The following is a 23,093-nucleotide window of genomic DNA, read 5'->3' on the forward strand; positions in this document are numbered from 1 at the left end:
TGCCTTGCCTGTGGCAGAATTACATGAAAACAAGCTTCCATAAGGCATGTAGGATAAGAACTATGGGGTCACCCCTCATACTTTCTGAAGCAGCCATCGTTATCTCCATTTTTCGATCTCCTTGACAGAAGGAGTAAGAGCAGTAACCCTGGTTTACGAGCACTCTGTTTCTCAAACTACTTATCTCAATCTTCATATCCATTGGCAGGAGTGGCCAGAGCCAGGGTTTTGATCCTTTTGTTGGCAAGGTCAAATTTTGCTTTCACCAGTGAGAAGCCTTTGGCTGGTACTGGCCAATCACTATGTTTTCCCTTTGTCTACCCAGACGATGTGTATCATGTTCTTCATGCTAGTATTTAGTATTTTTAAAATTTGAAGAAAAACAAAAGAACAATGGTGAGAGCTACTTCTGCCCTGTTGCATTTGTAAGTTGCAGTTTCTGTTATACATTTGTGTAAAAGAAGTAAAATATGCAAAAGTTGTTGATGGCCTAAATAGGCAAGGATTAAAAAACAATGTGGCTTTTCCATCCGTGGCTTCTCTTCCAAGTACTTTCCAGTGAGCTCTTGTTTTGACTGACATAACACTCAAAGAAAAGAGTAACAAAAATAAGGCAGAGAAAGCCGAATAATTTAGGGTGACTTAGAACAACATTTATTTACTGTTTACGCTGTTCTAAAGCATGTTAATATTTTCTCTGTAGAGTCTTCTGTGCCAACCCAGCCAGAAATGGCCGTGTACGCTGGCTGTATACCGCTACATTTGTTTGAAGAGGATATTTTTTCATTAGGGCAGATGGTAAGATTCTATGCTGTCAGGACAGGAAAGCATGACATATTTTATTATCAGGGTGTTCTATTTTGTAGCAACTACATTGTAACAGAAATAATAAAATTATAGTGAAACAGTTACCAGGTAATCGCTACCAGTTAGATGTATACTTCCGCGCTTCTGTATTCTGATCATGCGTTTTCCTGCCACAGCCCTGCTCATTTTTTCAGTTTTACTCCACTTTCCTTTGGATCCCAGGAGTTGAAGTCTCCTGGGAGAGGCTAAATTTGGACTAGAAAACGCATCATCATGAGATACTTCTGAATGGAAAGACTAATTATTCTGAGGTCTACTTGAAAAAACATGAATTTCAAATTTTTTCAGACTAGAATTAGTGACTTCTCTGATATACATTTTCCGATATGTTGTTCTATAAGAAATAGCATGTTTATATCCATTTCTATCATTGGTATTGTAACTGCTGAAAGCAGCTGGAGACAGTGTAGCACTTCATGCAGCTGGGGTAAAAACAATGCTTAAATTTCCACTTAGTCACTCACACTCTACAGAAAGCTATTTATAATGCCAGAGCAGGCTTTCTTGAGTTGATTATTAATTAGATTTAATTTTTGTGCTTTTAAATGATATTTATGATAATTAGAACATTAAAATTTAAGCTGCCTTCTCATAAAACTGATAGGCTTCATAAAATAAAAAAATTTCCAGAAATGGTTTTCAGGTGTTAAGCTTTACTGCTCTTAATTTTTGCACTATTTTCTTTTTAAAAATTGTTCTGTGCATTTCATGCCGTTTTGAAGACTAGCTTGTTCTCGGTGATTTTATTTTTATTTATATTAATTTTAGGTCTCAGACAGTCCTGTCTCTTTGCTAATAACAAGCAATGCTAGTCATCAAAAAGGAAACTGGAAATGGTGACATAGGGTTATATCTTTCCTACTACATAGGGCCTTGAGTCTCAAACTTGGCTTCAGTTGTTAGGGTATAGGGATTGCTGAAAAAGAGGCATGGCAGGCCAAATAGGATGAGGCAGATGAATCTATATGTCTAAAAAATGTATTTTAGTAAAGACTGATAGAAGAATGGAAGTTGACAGAAATTAAATACAGAACTGTAGTGAACTTCTTGTGGGCTTCAGTTAAAGAAGCCCTTTTTCAAGCTAAGCTTTGGGGGCTGAGATGTACTACATCAATATAAATAAAGTTTGGAAGAGTGGATTCATTGTTTGGTATAAGAGTTGCTCCCTAAATTTGGAGGAAATTTTGTCATTGGCTGCAGTTGTGGCAGAATTTCCCTCCAGAATTTTTGCAGTATCTTTTTTTGCTGTACTTTCTATTGTGTATGTCCTTGGATTGATGTGGCTTGAATTTAATTGTCTTAAGTTTGCTCAAATAAAATGAAAAAAAATCAATAGCTGAGTCATTCAGGTGTGTTTCCTACTCAGCAGCTGACAAGTTCCCCTTTATGGGACCTAGCTGCTTGTCTTCAAATTCCTTTATAATCTCTGGGTTTTAACTTGCATTTTTAAGTTGAGTCTGTGTGTACCTGGTCACCACTCCTGTAATACCTCTTTATAAATTCAGAGATCAAATGGGGCTGATATATTCCTTGTGTACCTTAATGTGTTTAATTTGATTGTCTCCCTTTAAATAACTCCAACTACATTCTTCTCTACAGCTTGTAATTATAGAACCTCAGGAACATTTGACAATGGACAGGAGCAATCAGAGACTTGCTGATGAACATGTTCAAGAAATAAGTTATGGGTGATTTATTTAGCAAGCAAAAGAAGATGTATTTTTAAAATAAAAAGGATGTACAAATCTTATAATAGAACTTTCAGTAGTGAGAAATGTTAAGTACTGGACTATTACTATTTTAATGGGAAGAGCACCACTCAATGTCCATTTCTAAAATTGCTCTGAAGTCTGTTGCGAAGAGCTTTGGTATATGGGTCAATTGTAGTGCCTTTAGTGTGTTTTCTAAGTTAGCCAGGAGATAAAAATCTTAACTTTAATGATGCTTCAAAAAGATATTACATTATGGAGATTTCACAAATTGTCTAGCTTTCACAAGCTGCGTTTAGAATTCTGTCGCTTTATAAATTCAGCATGAAGTAAGGAGTTTTTCCTCAGAAAAAAAATATTTTTAAATGTTTATTTAAAACAAAATGTTCTTATTGTTTTCTTCATTCTGCTTCACATGTATGTTTTCTGCAGCGCCTAAAAGAATATGGTTATATCAATAAGTTGAAAGAAGTGATGAATCTATTATGAAGAGTAAAATCTACGTAAACACTTTTAACTGTTCAATTATACTTTTTCTGCTGAATATCAAATCCTAATTAGAATGTTTTTTGATAGCCTTGTCAGGAGAATGATTTTTGCTTCATTTCTTGTCCAAGCTGTTAGATGCTTTTGTGTGCATACTGTTCTTTTTTGAGAGAGAGATACAATGAGAAATGAGAGCTGACCCCAGTGAGAATATCTTTCTGTTTCATAGGCTGATTCTTCAGAGAAGCTGAGGCAATATGGTCTTTCCCACATATACAGCCATCCTGTCCTGATTACTAGAACTAGGTCTTGTCCTCTGGTAGCACCACCACAACCACCACCAGTTCCTTGTTGGAAGCTTTTCCGTCAGAAAAAGGAAACTGTTGTGACATCTGAACCTCAAGGTTTGTCTACTCAAACCTCCAAAAGTTGTAATTACATTTTAATTATTATAAACATTTTCAGAGCCCTACTTATTGTCTGGTAGCTTAATTTCCATAGAACTTCCCTAGGTATTACTCTATTACTCTTTCTCTTTTTTTTTTTTTTTCCAATTTTGTATTACTTCACCTTAGCCCTCTTATTTCTTAAAAACTTTGAGAAGTGTTTTGATTCATCTCCGAAAAGGCACTCTACTGGAGAAAATGAAGAAGGAGAGTTATCAAAGCAACGCAGAAGCTTTCCAATGCAAAGCCATGAAAGCTTCTGAACACCTTTTAAACCTTTAAATTATGTGACTAGTCCTGCTACAGCAACTCAGCTTTAGGGGTAAACTTGTTCTAGGGTTTGTCTATACTGCATAATGGAGTTAAATGCAGGATATGAGATAGCTTGAATATGAAACTGTTACAGGCAAGCTAGCAAAATATATGGGGATCAGAAACAGAGGAAATTAGCAAAGGCAGAATGTGCTGCCATAGTTGTTCTGAGCTACCTTGGATAATCTTGCATATATGTTAAGAACACTTTTAATACCTTGCAGGCTGAGCATCAGTGTGTTAATTTTTTCACGATACGTCACTAAAGCCACCCCTGGTTGTTCTCTTCCATTCAAGCATACGTGATGATACTTGGAGAATAGAATTATTTAGTGGTCATGAATCCACTATGGAAATTGTTTGCCAAAATTATAGTATTAAATATTTCTTATGAATATATATTTAACAAGTTGCTGCTTTTTTCCAGAGCCTGTGGTAAAGGAACCTGAAGAATATATTGAGCTTGCTAGTCTGTTTTTTAATTACAAATTGAATCTTATCCCAATACCCACAGACATGTAAGTATTCAATGTAGTTTCAGCCTTAACATCTTACTGTTGGTCCGTTTCACTGTGAAACCACAATGTCATATGTTTACTTGTGTCACAGGGCAACACTGCTCAATTCATGTAGTTTAAAGCACATCAGGGTCAGACCGCTCTCTTGTTCTATTGATGTCACACAATTAATTGTCAATCAGTGAATTGTACATTTAGGATCAGTATCAGCAATACAACAGATAAACCGCTATACCAGATGTTTGCAAAATGTTAATAAACACCTACAAACTTCTGAACACCTTTCTGTAACTAATCCCAAAAATTTCTAATCACACAGAGAAATACACATGCAATTTTATGCATCCTCCTGGCATTTTTGGTTACAAGCACACTTTCTCTTCTGGGAGTGCAGGTTCTTCTACTTGCACACGCCTCCTGTTGGAGATGAAAGTTGGGATGCTGTAAATTTTATATGCTACTCCCTACAATCTGCTAATCTACATGCTGGTAAGAAAGCCCACCAGGAGGTGGGCATGCACACACCCGAGCGGTGGGTCCCTACTTGTCACACCCTGTGTGGACAGTCCCCTGTTTGGATGCACGCTTCTCAGGGCATCTGACATGGAAGGGCAGGGAAATCTGTCAGGCAAAACCATTTTGCCTGTTTCTCTACTCTGGGTACAAAGATGTAGAGTATTCAACAGAAATAGGAATATTCTTTGATATCTTTCAATTATTTCCTCAAACTATGGGTCTTGTTCAATTCTTGCACATGACAAGGAAGTCATTGACTGGCCAGTCAGTACTTTCATGGGTGTTGAATATTTGGCAGAGAACAATTAACGGTTATGTTTATGAATAAAACAGGCTGTTCTCTGTTCATTATAGTTGTGATGAGAAGCCTGAGAGTGCAGGTGAAGCAGCTTATGCTCACAACGTGACTTTATATAAATGCCTTGCGTTAAAGACTGTTTGGAAGTCCTATAAACCCCTGAAAACCAGGGTATTTAAACAGGATGTCTTAAAGAAGTTTCAGAAATTGATGTATACACCACTTCTAGTCAAGGTTCAGCGTTCAGCATAATACTTGCTCACTGATGAGAAAAGAAGGATTACCATTAAACGTATTAAGTCCTTGTGTGTTTTTTACTGTGACCCACCTGCATACTACATTACTGTCAGGCTTCAGTTTATAATGTGAACTTTTGGTAGACAACTGCTAGAATTATTAATCTCCTCTCCTTTATTCTGACTGAACACCTGACAGAGGAAGAAGTGAATGTATCACATAACAAAGTGAGCACCAAAAGGTTTATGTTATTTTGGAGGATATTTCTTTTCTCCAGCCTGACTGCAACAACAGTTTGTAAATTTAGAGGTGTGTTTATTTTTTTTTAAGGCGTGTACACCTTTTTTTACATACATCTCTAAGTAAACGGCGTAAGTTACATACTTGAAAGGTTCTGCATTTTGATCATCGTGATTGCATGGGTTGATAATAAACTAGTTAGGTGTTTTTTTTTTTTTTTGGAACAGCACTATTTGTCCATGGAAGAAATGACCTTGGAATATCCTGGAATATTCCGGGAATGTCATTGTTTTGCTGATACAGTTGCATTTTACTGGCTAAAAATACATTAAATTACTTACTGTGTGTTTTCAAATAGTAGGAGAAAAAATATATAAAGATACTCTAAGCAATATCTATTAATAGGTTATTTAAAGAATGAGAGAATAATAATGAAGATTTTGCAGTATTTGCATGTTAACATATTTTATATTGTTTTTTTTTTTTTATTTAGTAGATTGCTTCATGGTCAACTTACCCCGTTTTGTCAAGGACAGTTTATTTAATGTGCTAAGTTTCCATGACAATCAGCTCATTTAATTTCTTGTGATTTAATTAACAGGTAGTCACCAAAAATATATAGCAAGTATTAGCATTTCATTAAAGTAATATAGCTGCCTAAATAAGATAAGGGACTTAGATACACTATCGGGACTGAAACAGTTTTTAATCTCTTGCTTTTGGTCTAATAAAATCTTTTGAAAGACTCAAAGGGAAGATAATTGTGACTGTGTTACTGCTAAAGATTTTGATATTTCATTATTTCAGTCCTTAAGAAGGGGGGTTAGATAACACATGCTTACATTTTTCTCTGTGTTTTATCGCTGCAACAACACAATTAGATATTTATTTCTAATTGGCATGTGTGCAACATAATTTTGATCTTGTTCTCCTAGTTCTCTTAACAAGCAACAAGTTATTTATATGTCCATCGTTTCTTTTGCCTCCACTCAAGTCAGCGATGGAGCTTTCTTTCACTCTATCCAGAATAGGCCTTGCACAGGTTTCCTTGGTTATCGTGTGTTTTAGCTGTCTGGTAGCTATGGAGACCCATTTTGAGGGAAAAGACAAAAAACTGTTCTGACACAAAACACTTTTTTTTTTGCCCTACCTCTCTTTCAGTAGTGCACATTATAAATTTTTTTCTTGTCTAGGGACCGTAGAAATTTATTAACTTCTCACTTATCATCTAGTTTTCCTCAAGTGACTTGGGCTTTGGTTTTTTGAGCGTTAGTTAAGAGGGCAACAGTTCAGGTCTTTCAAGCATAGATATGTGTGTAGTGCCATGCCAGTAATGATAAGGAACATATGTATATATATATTTTGTGCTGCACTGTTAAGCTGCCAAAATAAAGGGGGCACAAATTATTTTGACAAAATTCTGTTAAGAATAGTAGTTATGAAGGTGGTAATTTGAAAGTAAATATATGTATTAAAATGTTTGAATTTTCTCCTATTATTTAGCCACTTTCCACAGTCTACCATCAAAAAAGGATTTCATTCCCTATCCCGTCTCCCTTCTGTTACTGAAAGTGACGAAAATGTAAATGACAGTAATGTGGATATGAATCAAAGTGGAAGACACTCAAATGCAGAAGATTATTCTCAGGTAATAATTTTCCTAACTTTTTTAACTTGACTTAGTTTTATATTCCAAAGGGTAGTGAAAGACAAAATAGAAAATACTTCATACTTAAACATAGGCTTTTAAAGGCTTTTCAGTAAGCTTTTTTTTCTGCTGGCATTTAAGTAACTTCCCTGCTCTTTTCACTTTATAGCTATTTTGGTGTGTACTGAGTGGAAAATCTTTCCTAATGCTTTTCGTTTTAACCTTATTTTTTTATGATTTATTCCTCAGATTCTAAAAGTCCTATTGCTAACACTATAAAATATTTTGGGTTTGCTCTTTATAATCAATTTGATGGGAGAGTCTTAAGAAGATGGTCAGGGGTCTTTATAAATAAATATTTACTTCAGGGATTAATGTTATGATTTGTGTGTATTTCATCTACGGTGAAGGATGTATCTAGGTGCATGACTACTTGAAAAATGTAAACTTTATAAACAGATCCCTTAAGAACCAAATGAGGATGCCATTTTAACTGAAAGACTTCAGGCTAGATCTAGAAAAAGAGTTTAGGCTTCAATGCTGAGTTTGCCTGCTCTTAAATTTCAGAAGCTTTGCCTTCTAAGGGAATCCTCAGCCATGAATTAGATGCTCAAGCTTCCCGAGCGACACCGTGAGAGAGTGACGTTCATCCAAACAGGTTCACTAAATGCAGCACACTGGCCACAGTTTGCCCAAGCTAGCCAAGGAAATGCTAGTTACTAGGTAGAAGTCTCACAGAATCACAGAATGATAGGGGTTGGAAGGGACCTTTGGAGATCATTTAGTCCAACCCCTCTGCCGAAGCAGGTTCACCTAAGGCAGGTTGGACAGGAATGCATCCAGGTGGGTTTTGAATATCTCCAGAGAAGGAGACTCCACCACCTCTCTGGGCAGCCTGTTCCAGTGCTCTGCCACCCTCAAAGTAAATAAGCTTTTCCTCATGCTGAGATGGAATTTCTTATGTTCCAGCTTGTGCCTGTTGCCCCTTGTCCTGTCGCTGGGCACCACTGAAGAGTCTGGCCCCATCCTCTTGACACTTACTCTTTAAATATTGATAAGCATTGATAAGACCCCCTCTCAGTCTTCTCCAGACTGAACACACCCAGGTCTCTCAGCCTTTCCTCATAAGAAAGATGCTCTGTTCCCTTGATCATCTTTGTAGCCCTCCACTGAACTTTCTTCAGGAGTTCCCTGTTCTTGAACTGGGGGCCCCAGAACTGGACACAGTACTCCAGATGTGGCCTCACCAGGGCAGACTAGAGGGGGAGGATGACTTCCCTTGACATGCTGGCCATGCTGTTTGTAATGCACACCAGGATACCATTGGCCTTCTTGGTCACAAGGGCACATTGGTGGCTCATGGTCAACTTGTCCACCAGGACTCCCAGGTCCCTCTCAGCAGAGCTGCTTTCCAGCAAGTCAGCCCGTAACCTGTGTGTGGGGTTATTCCTCCCTAGGTGCAGGAGCCTACGCTTGCCCTTGTAAAACTTCATTAGGTTCCTCTCTGCCCAACTCTCCAGCCTGTCCAGGTCTCGTTGAATGGCAGCACAGCCTTCTGGTGTGTCAGCCACTCCTCCCGGTTTTGTATCATCAGCAAACTTGTCGAGGGTACACTCTGTCCCCTCATCCACTCACCTAACCCACACTTCCTAAGCTTATCTGTGAGTCTCCACGGTAGTTATCCAAAATAAATAAGATGAATCTTACCCAACTTCAGTGAAACATTGTTACTAGGATGACTTTAGGCAGTTCTAACTACTGTTGGGTTTTTTCCTTCTTGCTGTTTTTTGGGTTCTTTTAATTGGTATGTACCTTGTTATTTACATATGCTACCAAAGTCTGCTTTTAAAAAATGCTCCTTGTAATATTTAACTCATATGTTGAACAGAGAAAAAAGTATACTTTCAAAGAGTTTCTGGACACTGCACTATTTCACACAAAGTATTTTGTATAGGGAAATAATTCACAATGTAGAAAATTAGAAGCTTAAATAGTCAAACAGAGTTCCAATGAAGTTATTTTATTTGCTCAACACCTACAAAAGAACCCAACTTGGCAGTGCCAATAGCTCTTCAATTTCATATTTATTGCAGTAAACACTGCTCATAAGAGCATCTGATAACATTTCTTTATTTGACATCAAGAAAATTGAGGTAAAAAGCAGTCTAGACAATATACAAATGCTTTCAGTGAAGCTATACTCAAAATCTGGATCCAACTCGATTAACCAATTATACTTTGGGGAAAATGTAGTCTCAAGTTGTAAATGTTTACTACAGTTCTCCCCCCTACATTTATTTGAGTAAAGAATGAGTACTTCTTCCGTGTCGGTTACATTCAATATGATTACAATATAGAAAATAGTTTAAAAGAACCTATAAAATGTATTCATGCATAGTGCTGCATAAAGGAAAAACAGCAATAAAGTCCTTATCCGCACAATCCTGTTGTAAAGATGACCCAATTTTTTTAAAATTTCTACTGTTCTTTTCTGGGACAAGCTGATCAGTATACTTGAGGATAACATTTGAGACAGTTGGTTGATAAACAGTGACTGCCTGTAGGGTTACAAAATGTGTTTGAAACCAAAGCCATACTGTTAAGGTTACTATTAGGTATCTTAATGAATAAAGAAAACATAATCCAGTTTGGTAATTTTGGTATAAAAGGGAAATAATTTTCTATGTAATTTTTGGAGGGCATATTTATATACTTCCTCTTTGGAGTGTACTGTAATGCCATTTTTGTGTTCAGATCTGAAACTCATTTGTTTTAAACTGTTCTATATCTATTGTGTGTACAGAAAATATACATGTGTGGATATAGTTATTGGGTATTTATTAGTTTAAAATTTAGGTACTTCTGTGGTGAAGGACAATTCTTTGCAACAAAATATATATGTAGCTATTCTGTATTTTGTGTACATTTTATAAACAATAGTTTAGTTAGTACTTCATGACCTTTTTAAAGTCTTTTTAATAATTGCAACTTAGGAAAATCATTACAAAAGCAGCAGGGTAAAGAGGAGCTGTAATTAGCATCTTGCAATTTATAATAATTATTGGTTGCAAGACTTCGGTCTCTCTAGATGTACAAATATAGATTTAGTTAATTACAAATTAATAGACGTTTATGTGCTGGAAGCATTAAAGTAGTTTGAAACGATTTCTCCCTAGTCCAATAATTTAAGAACCATGTGATTGTAGAAAGATGGTCTGTCACAGCAGGACATGCAGTCAAGGAGAGGCAAGGGCAAGTGAGAAAATACAAGAGAGAGAGATACTGATAAAACGGGAATGGTTGGAAGAAGACGTGAGTATGACTTGGTCTGAGGGCAACCTGAAATATAAGAAGTCACGAGCAGCTAATTAACTTATACTTGAACCTTACTTTTGCCTCAATTTAAAACACAGCTGAAGAATGCTACGCCTATTAAAAGCTGCAGTATGTAACTAGGACTGCATTTGTACTCTCTGCAAAATAAAACAATGTTTTTAACTTGCAAAACAACCTTTATGTCATGTATTGAATCTTTTAATCAACAAAATTATATGGATACCTCTGGTAGATTCATTATGGGATAGCTTTCTTTCCAAAGTTTTAAAACTTAATAATAATACACAGCTATACTTTTTTTTTTTTTTTTTTAATCAATTAGTGATTAAAAAAGGAAACCCTGAAAGAGAAACTTGTATATCCCCAACTCCCTAGGTTATGGCTAATTTGTAGGATTTTTTATTGTAGTACACTGAGTGTGAATAACTTTGTCTCCATTTTAAACTGTGCAATTGCTATTCAGGAGATGTCTGCTTTAAAACCTTTGATATAGATTGAGTAAATCTTTGGCATGCAGCAGTTTTATGCTTTAAGCTGACTGAAATTCAGTCAGCTGCTGTGCCAGATCCTCAGCAAGTTTAAATTGGCATATTTCAATTCACTCCAATGTAAACTGTATGAAGTTACATCACTGAATATCTGATTCGCTGTTCCTAAGGTCTGTTGTCACAGAAACAGAGGCTAGTGATAAATGAAAGACAAAATTTTAGGAGCTGAATGTACTTTATTTGAAGAATATCAAATTAAAAGACACAGCATTATCCCTCGTGTCCCCAAAGTACTCATGCCAGAAAATAGAAATGCTTTATTATTGATTTTTTCAAACTTTTTTCCCCTGAATTACCCATTCCCTCTGATTTTACAGTTCTGAAAGCTTCGTGGATTTGCATCAAGAAAAAAAAGTCTTTGAAAATATCTACTTTTGGTAGTTACATTGATCTTGGATCATACTGTTATTAAGAAAACACTTTTTGAGATTTTTTTTTTTGTTTAAAAACTTCATAAAATAGGGCCCAGTTCTTTATCGAAGAGGCTCGCTTTTATTCTTTTTCAATGGGAAGCTAAATAAGTAATTTATATGTGTAAGACTCATTGAAATACATGAGAAAGTAGATTTTTGGCTTGTTCCATTTGGTTGGAAAATTATTTGTGGAATAATGGCTACCTGAACTAGAAGGTTTTCAGATTTGATTTTTCCTTTCATTTTTATTCTTTATCAACTTTTGTGGTCAGGAAAAAAGCAAAAAGGCCGTCATATGTAAATTGCACAGCATCTTGCAGTTTTCTGTAACAGTAATTTTTGGCAAACTCTTTTGAGAAAAAAGATTATCCTGGAATAGTGTTTCCTTGTAGCTCTGCCATTCAAAAGCCTACTTGAATATTCTTCATGGTGATGAATTCTTTGATACAAGTTATCTCTAATTCCATTGAGAAGAAAGATTTTTGCCTTCTGTGTGAGGAAATTTTGAACAGTAACAAAGCAAGAAAAATCTAATCCAAAAACTTTTACCATCAATGGCTACTAGATATTTTAATAGACTGACCTGATTGCTATATTCAGAAATCTTAAGCAGAACACTCTGATTTTAATTTGTGTCTTCTTCGGTGTCAGGCTTCCTGGCAATGCTACTTTCTAGAGCAGAAGGGTCAAAATTACCTCTTTCTCCCAGTGACATAAACACAATACATTTCTTCTTTAATGTTTATGTTTGCCTCATTTTTCTTACTTCAGTGCCATCCTTTATATATGCAAGCTCAGTGTTACCTTCTGCTTTAGAGCCGATGTCAGTCTCTTTAGTTTGCATGCTCTGCTGTGTGCATTTTTCGTGTTCCCCATAAACATTCCAGACTGTTGTGTTATAACAACCTTTTTCTTCTCCTCATTCTAATCCTTCCTGTGACATATTTCGTAACCCCGGTGAATTGGTATTGAGTCAACAGGAGGGCTAGGTGGAAAATACAAAACTCTATTTTCTTTACAAATTTTATAGTTTTGAAAATTACTTCAATCTGCACAAAATGAGAATTCCCTGCTTATTTTTTCAGGGTAAAAGTACACATGAGATATGAGTCACATGAATTAGAAGAGGGACTTGAGCTCTCAATTAAGACATTTGTGGTATAGAGAAAATCTTTCTGATGGCCCCGTAAATATCTACTCGCTTACACAGATTGGTACAGTTCCAACATTAGAGACTGACTAAAACAGAAGCCAAGTTGGTAATCCAGAATTTTTAAGCCATTCCTATACCTCAGGTCGTGCACAGCTTTGCAGCTGTTTGTTCTTTTGTACCACTGCCTTTTTTTCAGAAGCCACCTCTGTTGCCTTTCCCCACATCACAGCTAAAACTAGAACTGATAATCCATTTAGTGAAAATAGTGACTCAGGAGCAGGCACAAAAAAGAATGCATCCAAGTGACTATAGGTGCAAACCCCTTTGATGATATAGCTCTTGGGTCAACATCAAACCTAGAAATTCACTACAGGGTTGTATATTAAGAAATATTTTGGTCGTCTTTTTCATTTTGAAGATAGATTTAAAATGTATTTTTAATTTTAAAAATGATGTATTTGAAGCTTTATTCCTTCACCTGCAATTCTACCCAGAGAGCTTATTTTTTTAAAGATGACTGTTTTTTTTTTTTACAGAAAAACTGGTGTGAAAAGTTTTGCTATGCATCATTTCTACAACAGAAAAGCATACTGGTTTTATAAAAACATCAGATAGATTTTAAAACATGTTATTTGGTGGATTTGAATAAAATAATGACATGGTTAATGTTAGGAGGCTGAACAATACATATGAATCCTTGAAAGTAACAGGTTAGCTATACATTTATGAATTACCATTGTTTTTACAATGGTTATAAAACATAATAGATGATAAATTAGATTTTTAACTTAACCAGCGAATTTTCCTCACGTTTGGCATTCAGATTTCCCATTGATTGCAGTAAGAACAGTAAGTAACTGAATTCTCTCTGAAAATCTAGCTGCGTGCATCCTTTCATGTTTCACAGCTGGATCCAAGTCTTTTTTTTATTTCTTTCATTATCAGATACTGTGGCAGCAGAGCTGACCTTTCAGACAATGTGTGTTCATTAAGGAGGAAAAATGCCTTTAGTTTCTCTTTCTGTGCCAATGTCTTGGTTGCTGTAGCTGAGGCAATAGCGTAACAGGATGAGAACTTCCTTGACACTCTCTGTCGTCTCAGTATCAGTGAGGTTTGGGTAGGCGGACACATCCCATACCATTAGAGAAGCAGGTGGCTTTTGACTTTGTTATGTTTGCGCTCCAAAAACTGAGTAAATGAGCCTACAGGAGACTCTGCACAGCTGTGGTTAGATTGCTTTCACAGCTCAAACTGCCTTAAGTAACATTACTAAGCATCCAGACTTTCCAGGGTACGTTCTCCTTTACTGGGAATTCAGTTGAAGCAGTTGTGGAGGATTTTCTATATCTCTCCAGGCCTTCCTGCTGCCAGCTGTTAACACCAACAAAGTAGCTCTATAGTAAGCTGCCACATGTCCCTACTAAAATCGTGGATCATGTGTACTGTCCGCAAACAGTAAGTCTGGCAGAATGTGCTGGGCCCGTGGTGCAAACATTACAGTCTCCAAGGCTTGTACAGTAGATCGAATACTTTTTATACTACGGATTTGCCCAGGATTTCTGAGAAGAAACTTGAGAAATTGTACCGCTGACGTGCCCCTGTTTGGTAAATCTTGTGACTCCTACAAGAAATTTGGCAATATTGGAATCTTGCAAATCTCCCATGCAGAAATATGACAGCTTTATGCGTACGTACTGCTGAAGTCACAGTTTAAAAAGGAGAGATAGTCCATGTATTACTAGAGATTTTTCAGACCCAAATGTTGAGGTGTGACTGTCAATGTCATGTGACAAGTGCTCAAAGCTCGCCTTTTGTTTTGCACAGTGGTATTATGTACAGAAAACATACAGGAAACAGGAGCTGAAGTACACGGGCAATTGCAAAATTCTGTTGTGTCCTTTTTAGCTCATTTGCTCTAGAAAAGCAAGAAATTAATCTAAAAAGGCACATGTAAGATGTAACATATTTCAACTACCGAATTGTTCAACCAACTGTTAACAATTTCAACAATGTCTGTATTTTTCTCTTAATTGCTGTTTATATTAGATCTGTCTCCAGCTTTGACTCATGAACATTCTCTAAAAAACCCACGACGGATTTGGAATAGAATTTAGGATTTATGCTGTGCAAAAATGGGACTTTCAAATTCTCTCAATAAAGGATACTGCAGCTAAATTATAAGTATATAATTATTTGGTACTTCCTATTTTGGGACAGAGACTCTTAAATCTGTAGTTTCTTCTCTCAACTTTTTCCTTTAGTTAGTTCAAAGAAGAGCACGTAAAATTTTGACAGAGGTGAGATTTCTGAGCCTATTCTGGGCTTGTGGAGGCACTGTAAACTGCTGCAGGAAGACTTTTGCTGCAGCTAGGAATTAAAGTAGAAAGCTATAAGGCTTTCTTCTAAGGAAGCATTCACAGGTCCCTTCATATCATGTATGCAAGGTAGTCTGCAACAGGAGGGTTGCGGCAGACCTGGAGTTATAGCACAATGACCTTGTGCAAGCTTTAGATACTGCTGTGTAACTGTGTCTAACTTAGTCAGACTCTCGAAATTCTGTCAGTCTGCCCCTCAAAAGATGTTTCTAGATTGTATAGAGAAAGCATAAAAGCAGGTCCAAGTCAGTATGACTCCCATGACTCCTTCTTGAAATGCAGAACAGAAAATCAGTGCTCGTGTGCAGCTGTTGACCAGCTCAATGCTGTCAATTTCAGCATTAGCGCCTTCAACACGTGTAAAGGTGGGTATGTATGGTGAGTTTGGGTCAGGGGAAGGATGACAAATCTTGTTAAAGGGAGACCTGGGATGAAAAGAAGCTTGCAAATTTGTTTGCAGTAGCCTTTTTAGGCTTTAATATTTAATTTTGCAAAGGCAAATCTAGTCCGATTAACCCATTAGTAGTACCATATTCAAATAGGAAATACACTGGAAACTGTGGAATCTCTTTCTCCCACTCTCCCTCTCTTAAAAAAAAAAAAGGTGCGAGTGAGTCTTGTGCAGAGTGTGTCATATTGCAGGTAAGAGGGCAGTCAGAAAGAAAGATATCAAAGATTTTAATCTCTCAAAGAAAAAGGACCCTTTGCAAATTTAACGAGTAGAATTTCTGAAAGGCTGGCTAACTTGCTTTCAACTTTAAATGTGAGTGGATATTGCATTCATATCAGTTCAGCAGCTCTAGCTTGGAAATGGGATTGACCAGGATAAAGTCATTTGCCAAAAACATTAAAAAAAGAGCAGGCTACTTATGCAGCTGATAGAAAACAAAAGATGCTGTAGCAATCAGGTATGTTGTTGCCAATGACACCTGTGTACACTTGAACGGCAAGAAATGCTTGTTGGAAAAGGAGCCCTCCGTATACTTTCAAAGAATGGAAACAGTGTAGAAAAGAACAGAATTGGTTCTAGAATAGGACTAATTAGTTCTTAAAATAGAACTTACTATATTGTCAAAGAACAGTAATATCAAAGAACATTTTTTTAATAGCAGAGGAGTAGGCATATGGAACAGTTTTTATCCCAGACTAAGATCGCATGTACTTCTCTAGAAAAACATCAGTCTGTCTGTTGGTGATGTATATGTAGGTATTATAGTGAATTTTATTGTTTCTATTGTTCTTTTTAGAAAAAAAAATATACTACAGTGATAACTTACTAGTTTGTTTCTCCATCTCAGGAAGGACTTACCCAAAACCAAGTATTATCTTTAACAAAATAATGCAATATTATAATCACCATTGTTGGTTTTGGTTGCTTTTTTCTTTTTCACCATATAGGAGACCACCCTCTTTTGGCAGCAAAATGCAGAGAGACCCAGTAAAGGTAAGTGTGTTTGAAGTTTATATTCAGACTTCTGTCATTCCCATATTGTTTGGCCTCAATGTTAATCCTCATGTACACACATCAACAGTCTTATTTATGGGTGTTGGTTTTACAGGAAAAGATTTCAAAGAACATGTATAACATGTTTAATTACATAGAGTAGAATCTTCAGATTGGTATTAAAAAAAACATAATTTACCAGAATATTTTGAAAAAATAACACCTCTCATAAGTTACTTTCCAGTAGACTATACTGGATTTTGTACACAGAGCTCTTTTTCTAATCGCTGTGAATTATTATTTTTCTGAAATAAAAGGCAAGAGAAAAGGGCGGTTTAATTCCATTTTAATAAATGTTACTTTTTAATGTGTTTGAGATTAGTATTTGAAGAGTATTCAAACTGAGTCATTTTTTCAGAATTAGTGCTTCTTTATTTAAGTGAATGTTTCAAGGGTTTGGTCTGGAGAAGTTAGTAAGAACCTTCTTTTTAAAAGAAATGACTGGATTTGCTTGGTGCACAATGAACCTTTTCAAAACGTGACTTCTAGAGAACACCTTTCCTTTTACCAGAGTTCTGGAAGTTAATCTCAGAGCAGCAGAACATGGGAAACATGTGAATAGCATTCATGCTTTATTTGGACCATGATTCATACATGTGACACTCATATTGGGTTTGTTTTTCAGCTCTTTAGTCCATGTAGAAGCCTATGCAATGCACCTTTGCTTTTTAAGCATTTCTGAAGATTGATTTTCATGGGGGGAAAAGGCATAGAATGCCATTTTTTAAAACGTGTTTTTATTTTGACGTTTGTTGTCTGTGAAATATCTATGATCCCCTCTTCCAATAATTTAGAAATACAATAAATATCCTCTCACATTCCTATTAAGAACAATGATATTTTACAAGTCAACTCACGCATATAAGCAAATTCTTTCCTGGATAAATAATTGCTTTTCAGTATTTCAACCTTTTGGTTTAGAAATCTCAGTCTTTTTAGGTTTGTTTGTTTGTTTTTTTTTTTAAAAAGTAGTCTAAAATATTCATATGGAACTACTTAGGCTGTTAAAGTTCATTGAAGTTTTGTGCTACTGAGGTTCACCCAATGCAATGGGGTTTTTTTGGTAAAAGTATAATGCATCCCTGTCTGTCTCTAGAATGTCCTCAGAGTGGGAAATCATAGCTTTGCAAATCTGCCAGAACAAAATTATTGCCCTAAAACGTATAATTACACTTAGTTGTGCTTTGTTGTAAAATGAAAATTTACATTTATTCTGTGTTGGTTTTACAATAAAGCAGTTATATTCTCTAGATGAAGTGCTTTTCTATGAATTCCATTTGCTTTTGGTGCAGATACTGTATCTGATGGAAGTTGTTTGTAGTATCACATTATTCCCATAACATTATATCTGTTATCTCACAGAAATCTTGCTGTTCCAGTATTTGTCCAGAGACATAATGAAACTAAAATACAGGCTGAAAATGACAAAACCAGAAAGCGAAATTTCAAATTAGCATGCTGGAATTAAGCGTGTCGTTAATGTACAGTGTATACAGGATATATTGAAGGAGTGCACAGTAAGGTGGAAAAATTCTTTGGTCATGTGAACTATGTTTATATTTTCATAAAAGTAACTAGAATGCGACATTCTGTTAAAGTGGACCTAAAATGGATAGGTTGGTTACCTTTAGTATTATATGGCACTTTTTTCATAATAAAAATGCAGTTCGGTTTAAGGCAGAGCATGAATGATACTTCTTTTCCTTTATTTGATTTTTTTCATCAAAAAATCCTCTCCTCCAACCCCCCCCCCCCCACCCGCCAATGAAAAACTAAACCAAAAGCTCGAAACCCTAAAATAGTCTGAGATGTTCTACCTGAATAAAGTTATTTCACCTTTAAATTTATCTAACCATTTGCCTGCATTTGAAATGTGGTTTGCATTTGAAATTGGCATTGGACTAAATAATCTGTGGTTGCTTAGATCACTTTTAATATTTTCTTTAAAACATTTGCTAATCTTCAAACTAATGGTAGAAAACCACATTTAAAGATATCTTAAGTACCATTTTCTGATTTTCCGGATTGGAGATTTCCTGTGACGTTATCTCTGTGGTCTGTTATGGAAATCTACAATCTTCATATTCAGTGTACTAAGTTCTTGCAATTTCTGCTGTAAACAGGAAATTTCTGTGTTTGTACCTCTATTCCAACAAGCCAGCCTGTCTATCCCTTCTTACTGAAAACTGAGAGAGGGGACACATTTCCATTTTGAACCATTTTGAACATTTTCTTTACAAGGTAGTATTTTCTTGTGCTTCTTCATTTACTTGGCTAGCAAACATTTTAATTTGCTTATTATTGTGCTTTGCTAAAAAGCTAGTTTAGGATTAAAAAGAGCCATAATAAGTGTTAGCACCCAAAACAGTAGTCAGCTTGATTAGGGGCTTGATTTCCATTTATAAGCACCTCAGTAAAGAGCCAGTGCCTGAAAAATGATGAGCATTTACCAAAAGCAATGACATCGTTTGATGCTAATCTGTCTTAAAATGTCTCTTCTCACTTTAGGAATAATTTTTAATCTTTAATAATTTTGGAGGTTTCATGTACAGTACAGTATTTTCTTACCATATAAATAGGGATTTTTGTGATAAACTCTGCTAATCTGTTCATTTGCTACTCTTTCTTTTTACCCTTTTTTGGATTAATTATTCTACTTTGTATGCTGCTGTGCTGTTAGTTATTGATTTGCTTTTATTTGTCTCCTATTTTTTTTCACAAGGTGTGTTTTGTTATTACTTTTGCACTTGAATGTTTTCCCTTATTCATCAAGTTACTTTTTTTCTCTTGGGCTTGATTGTAGCATTAATCTTTGTTGCTTGAGTTCTAAGTAGTGTAACATTCTTGAATTCAAATATGCTGTTCCCTTTTCTGAAGCTCTCTGCAGTGTTTAACTCGTATTATGTCCCTGTGTATTTGATTAGTATTTGCATTTGTTCAAGGAATTAATTATATGATAATTACGGACAATTATTTGCTGCAATTATCTTCCATATGTCAGTTTTAAAATACTATTTAATACTGAACATCTCTTAAGATTTGCTCCAAACGTATTTATCGTTTTATTCCATCAATTATGTCTTCATTATATCACCCAGCGTTTGCAGTTTCTTATAGCTGAAAATGGCACTTCTTGCATACAAGGTAAACGATAGCAGTTTGATTTACTTTTTTCTTGTAGTTGTATCAGGAAGCTCTGAACAGCACTGTCTTTGGACTGCATAGATCAAAAAGGATAAAATATGCTTTTTGATGACATCCTCACAAGATTCTCATTACTTCTTCAAAGAGAAGTGGGGAGACGGGCCATTTTGTTCACACGGTTTTTGCTTTCCTGTAGCCGCACTGGAAAAGCTATCTTCCCTCTGAGCCCTCTCTGCATACATCATCAACAGGAAGGTTTATGTATTGACTTTTAAATAGGGTGGAACATATCTTCTATTTGAAGGCTGCAGAGATCTACTGACCCTATTGATCCTGCAAAAAGTCTATTGATAGTACTGTAGTACTCATGTTCAGAATGAACAAAGAAGAGCAACATTGAGCCACTGGAAGATGATATTGGGCGTAGTTCTGCTCTGGTGACCCCTTCATCATCCTCTCTGTGATACTCACATTTGTAAGCCAAGCACTGTGGTTATTTCACTGGAGGCCTAAACCCCATGTTTACTTAAATCTAAGAAAAAGCCTAGATTTACAGCTTTCAGGTAGTTTTTCCATAGTGTAAGGAAGAGAAAACGATCTTCGGTGCATTTCCTCACATTACATTTCTTTCAATTCTTGAAAAAAAAAATGCAAACTAATTTAGAGCCACCTACATCTTATAAACTCATTTGTCATCCAGCACATCACTATGTATCTTGCTGATCATGAAGTATTACAAAACACGTTTATGTATAAATTATGTATTTTTCTAATTAGCTTTCTCATTTGTTATACCTTACCTGTTTGGTTATTACCTCATTTTCCTCAGCAAACATTCTGAATTAATAGCTGTTCATGTTTGAGCTGTTCTGTTCTCAGCTTTTCTGAGGTATTTGGGCCAGATTAGACATCTTCAATAACTATTCACATGAATCCCAGAGTAAAGGCATAGAAAGTGACATTACAACACAACTTAGAAAGTTATTAAATGATTGCAAAAGGTGTCTACATGACATTTCTGTGTCCATATTTCGGTATGAATCTAACAGTAGTTCTGATTTTCCTACAAGAAGATTCATGTAATGTCATTCAAATCTATTTCTGTTTACAAGTAGTTAGCCTGATCTGTATGAGTAGCATCACAGGGGGTACTATCTAAGTACCAGAGGCAAGGATAGGTCTTTGTGTCCTTCACAATTCTGTGTATTTTTTATTGCTTTAATAAAATTTGAGTAGACTGCCCCATCAGCTCTTCACTGAATAGGAGCTTTGGACAAGGGGTTGCATTTTTCTTTATATGGATGACTTTAGCTTTGCAGAATTCATATGTATGTTCACCTGACATTCTCATATGAAAGGTTCCAGTGCACAGATCAATAAGTGATAGTATATTGAAGCAGAATACTGAAGCAGTTGCAGATGTAAAGAAATATCTATGCAGAGTCGTTTCGGTCACCTTTTGAGCGTTTTAGGTTAGCGGGTTAGTTTTTATTTTAAAACTCTGAGACGTATGGAAAATATCCTGGTAATTTTCAGGTAATTTGTCAATATAACAGTGATACTACTTTAATGTGCATATTGTCACTGTATTGATTCTGTGTGTCGTCTTATCTCTGCAGAAGAATTACATGAGAATATCAGTTTTGATGCAAAACGAATGTCAGGAACGGCTGATACTGGTATGAACAGCCAGACAGGGGATAAATCAAAGGAAGAAGTCAAGTCAGAAAGGACTTCTGTTTCCAGGGAAACCTGGATTAGCTTTGAAGACTTCTGTGTTTGTTTCCAGTAAGGAACAGAGGTTTTGGGGTTTATTTCATAAAATATACTGTATAACAATGGTAAAGCACGAAACGTGACTATATAACTGTATCTTCTCAACAGATCCTGCCTTTCGGGGTAGTCCCAAGGCTACTCTTCAGATCAGACTTACTGTCCCTCTTGGCAGTGAGTCTGTAGGTGCAGCCCCACACAGTGTCCTGGGTATGTCCTCCAGGGTACAGCAGAGGACACAACCACGGGCTTCACAAAGCATATGTCACACTAAAATGTGGGTGGAAAATGGTAGGTCATGGACCATGCAGCCATTAGAGTGCTCACATACCTGACCCATCAGCCACTGAACAAATGCAGTCTGCATCTCAACAACACGATTTTAAGGCAAAAAAATGGTGTTGAAATCTTCTGTTGCCATCAGCATAGCTCAGCTTATTCATCTAGGTACTTTCTTTCGCTCCCTTTTCAATATAATTCCAAGGCATTTATACCTCTGCAAACACAAAAAAGCTAGTGTAATTGTAGCATAATATCTTTAGCTTCTGTTGTTCAGATTTGTGAAACCTGGTGCAATATAGATCCTTTAGAGGATCTGACATTGCTGAGGGGAGTAATTCTATCAGAGAAAATTCACCCATTTTTTTTCCATTTGAATTTGTAACCGAGATCTATTTGTGAAGCTTTTGTTTTCATAAAGGAGTGTTTTCTTGAGCAGATATTAAACTCTGCTTCCTCTTTGAGGGAGAATGCATAACTTTTTTTACCAGCAGCACTACAGGAACTTTAGGAATAAAAGTTCCTAGATCACTTTAGACCTTGTTAGGGTTTGCCTGACTAATTTTAGGGAGCCCCAGGTCCAAGAATGTAGCGCCTTCAGATAAAAGCATCACAAGCAAAGTAATTTCCTTTCTTTTCAAAGTCTTGCTCAGTGTCCTATGGAGAGAATGTAAAATATGAATTTTTTAACTTGTTAGCCAAACGTCGAAGTCCTGTTGACCTTTTGTAGACCACTGTACTATTAATTAATGTATACAGCATTTGTCAGTTTCTTATTCCTGTACCTAAACAGGTGAAAGTTTACTTATTTTCACAGTAAACTGATAAAGTAGCTGTTAGCAAAGCATCTTGATTGACCTTTGAAGAAGTTATCACTCAGAAGAAATGAGGCACCTAAGATTTTCGTTTTACCAGTCAGTTCTGTTGAAAGCATTTCCTTGTCTGACATGCATATATCTCAGATACGGTGAAAAAAAGATGAATGTTCAGAGTTCATATCAACTTTGAGAAATGAGGAAAATTTTACTCATTACAGGAATTGATATGTCTGCAATGGATGGGGATCCCTGTGAATTTTCTGAGTAATCAAAACATTTCTTTTACGTAAAACATTGGACTTCACGTCTGATTCCATCCTCAATTAAAGCTGAAGTCATTTGTGTTGCCCTTGGTTAAGTCAATGTCAGAAAAAATTGTCAGGGACTAAGTAGCTTTCTGAAGGTGTGCAAACACCACAGAACTGAAAAAGCACATTAATAAACTATACAAAATAGTTCTTCCTTACAGTGAT

The 23,093-nt window shown here is 36.1% G+C and overlaps 1 protein-coding gene across 1 annotated transcript in view; it reads left to right on the forward strand.

The window, feature by feature from the left end:
• The window catches only part of ADGB (androglobin), a gene marked incomplete at its 5' end in the record, with an annotated part of 117,023 nt that overhangs the window by 39,335 nt on the left and 54,595 nt on the right, over nucleotides 1-23,093 (forward strand). Inside the window, 6 exons of the mRNA XM_082481754.1 lie at nucleotides 704-798; nucleotides 3,292-3,466; nucleotides 4,248-4,338; nucleotides 7,133-7,277; nucleotides 16,501-16,546; nucleotides 21,370-21,538. Coding sequence (XP_082337880.1) covers nucleotides 704-798; nucleotides 3,292-3,466; nucleotides 4,248-4,338; nucleotides 7,133-7,277; nucleotides 16,501-16,546; nucleotides 21,370-21,538 — 721 coding nt within the window. The remainder of the gene's footprint in view (nucleotides 1-703; nucleotides 799-3,291; nucleotides 3,467-4,247; nucleotides 4,339-7,132; nucleotides 7,278-16,500; nucleotides 16,547-21,369; nucleotides 21,539-23,093) is intronic.

This window comes from Vanellus vanellus (genome assembly GCF_965231255.1).
Source record: "Vanellus vanellus genome assembly, chromosome: 3".
Classification (NCBI taxonomy): domain Eukaryota; kingdom Metazoa; phylum Chordata; class Aves; order Charadriiformes; family Charadriidae; genus Vanellus; species Vanellus vanellus.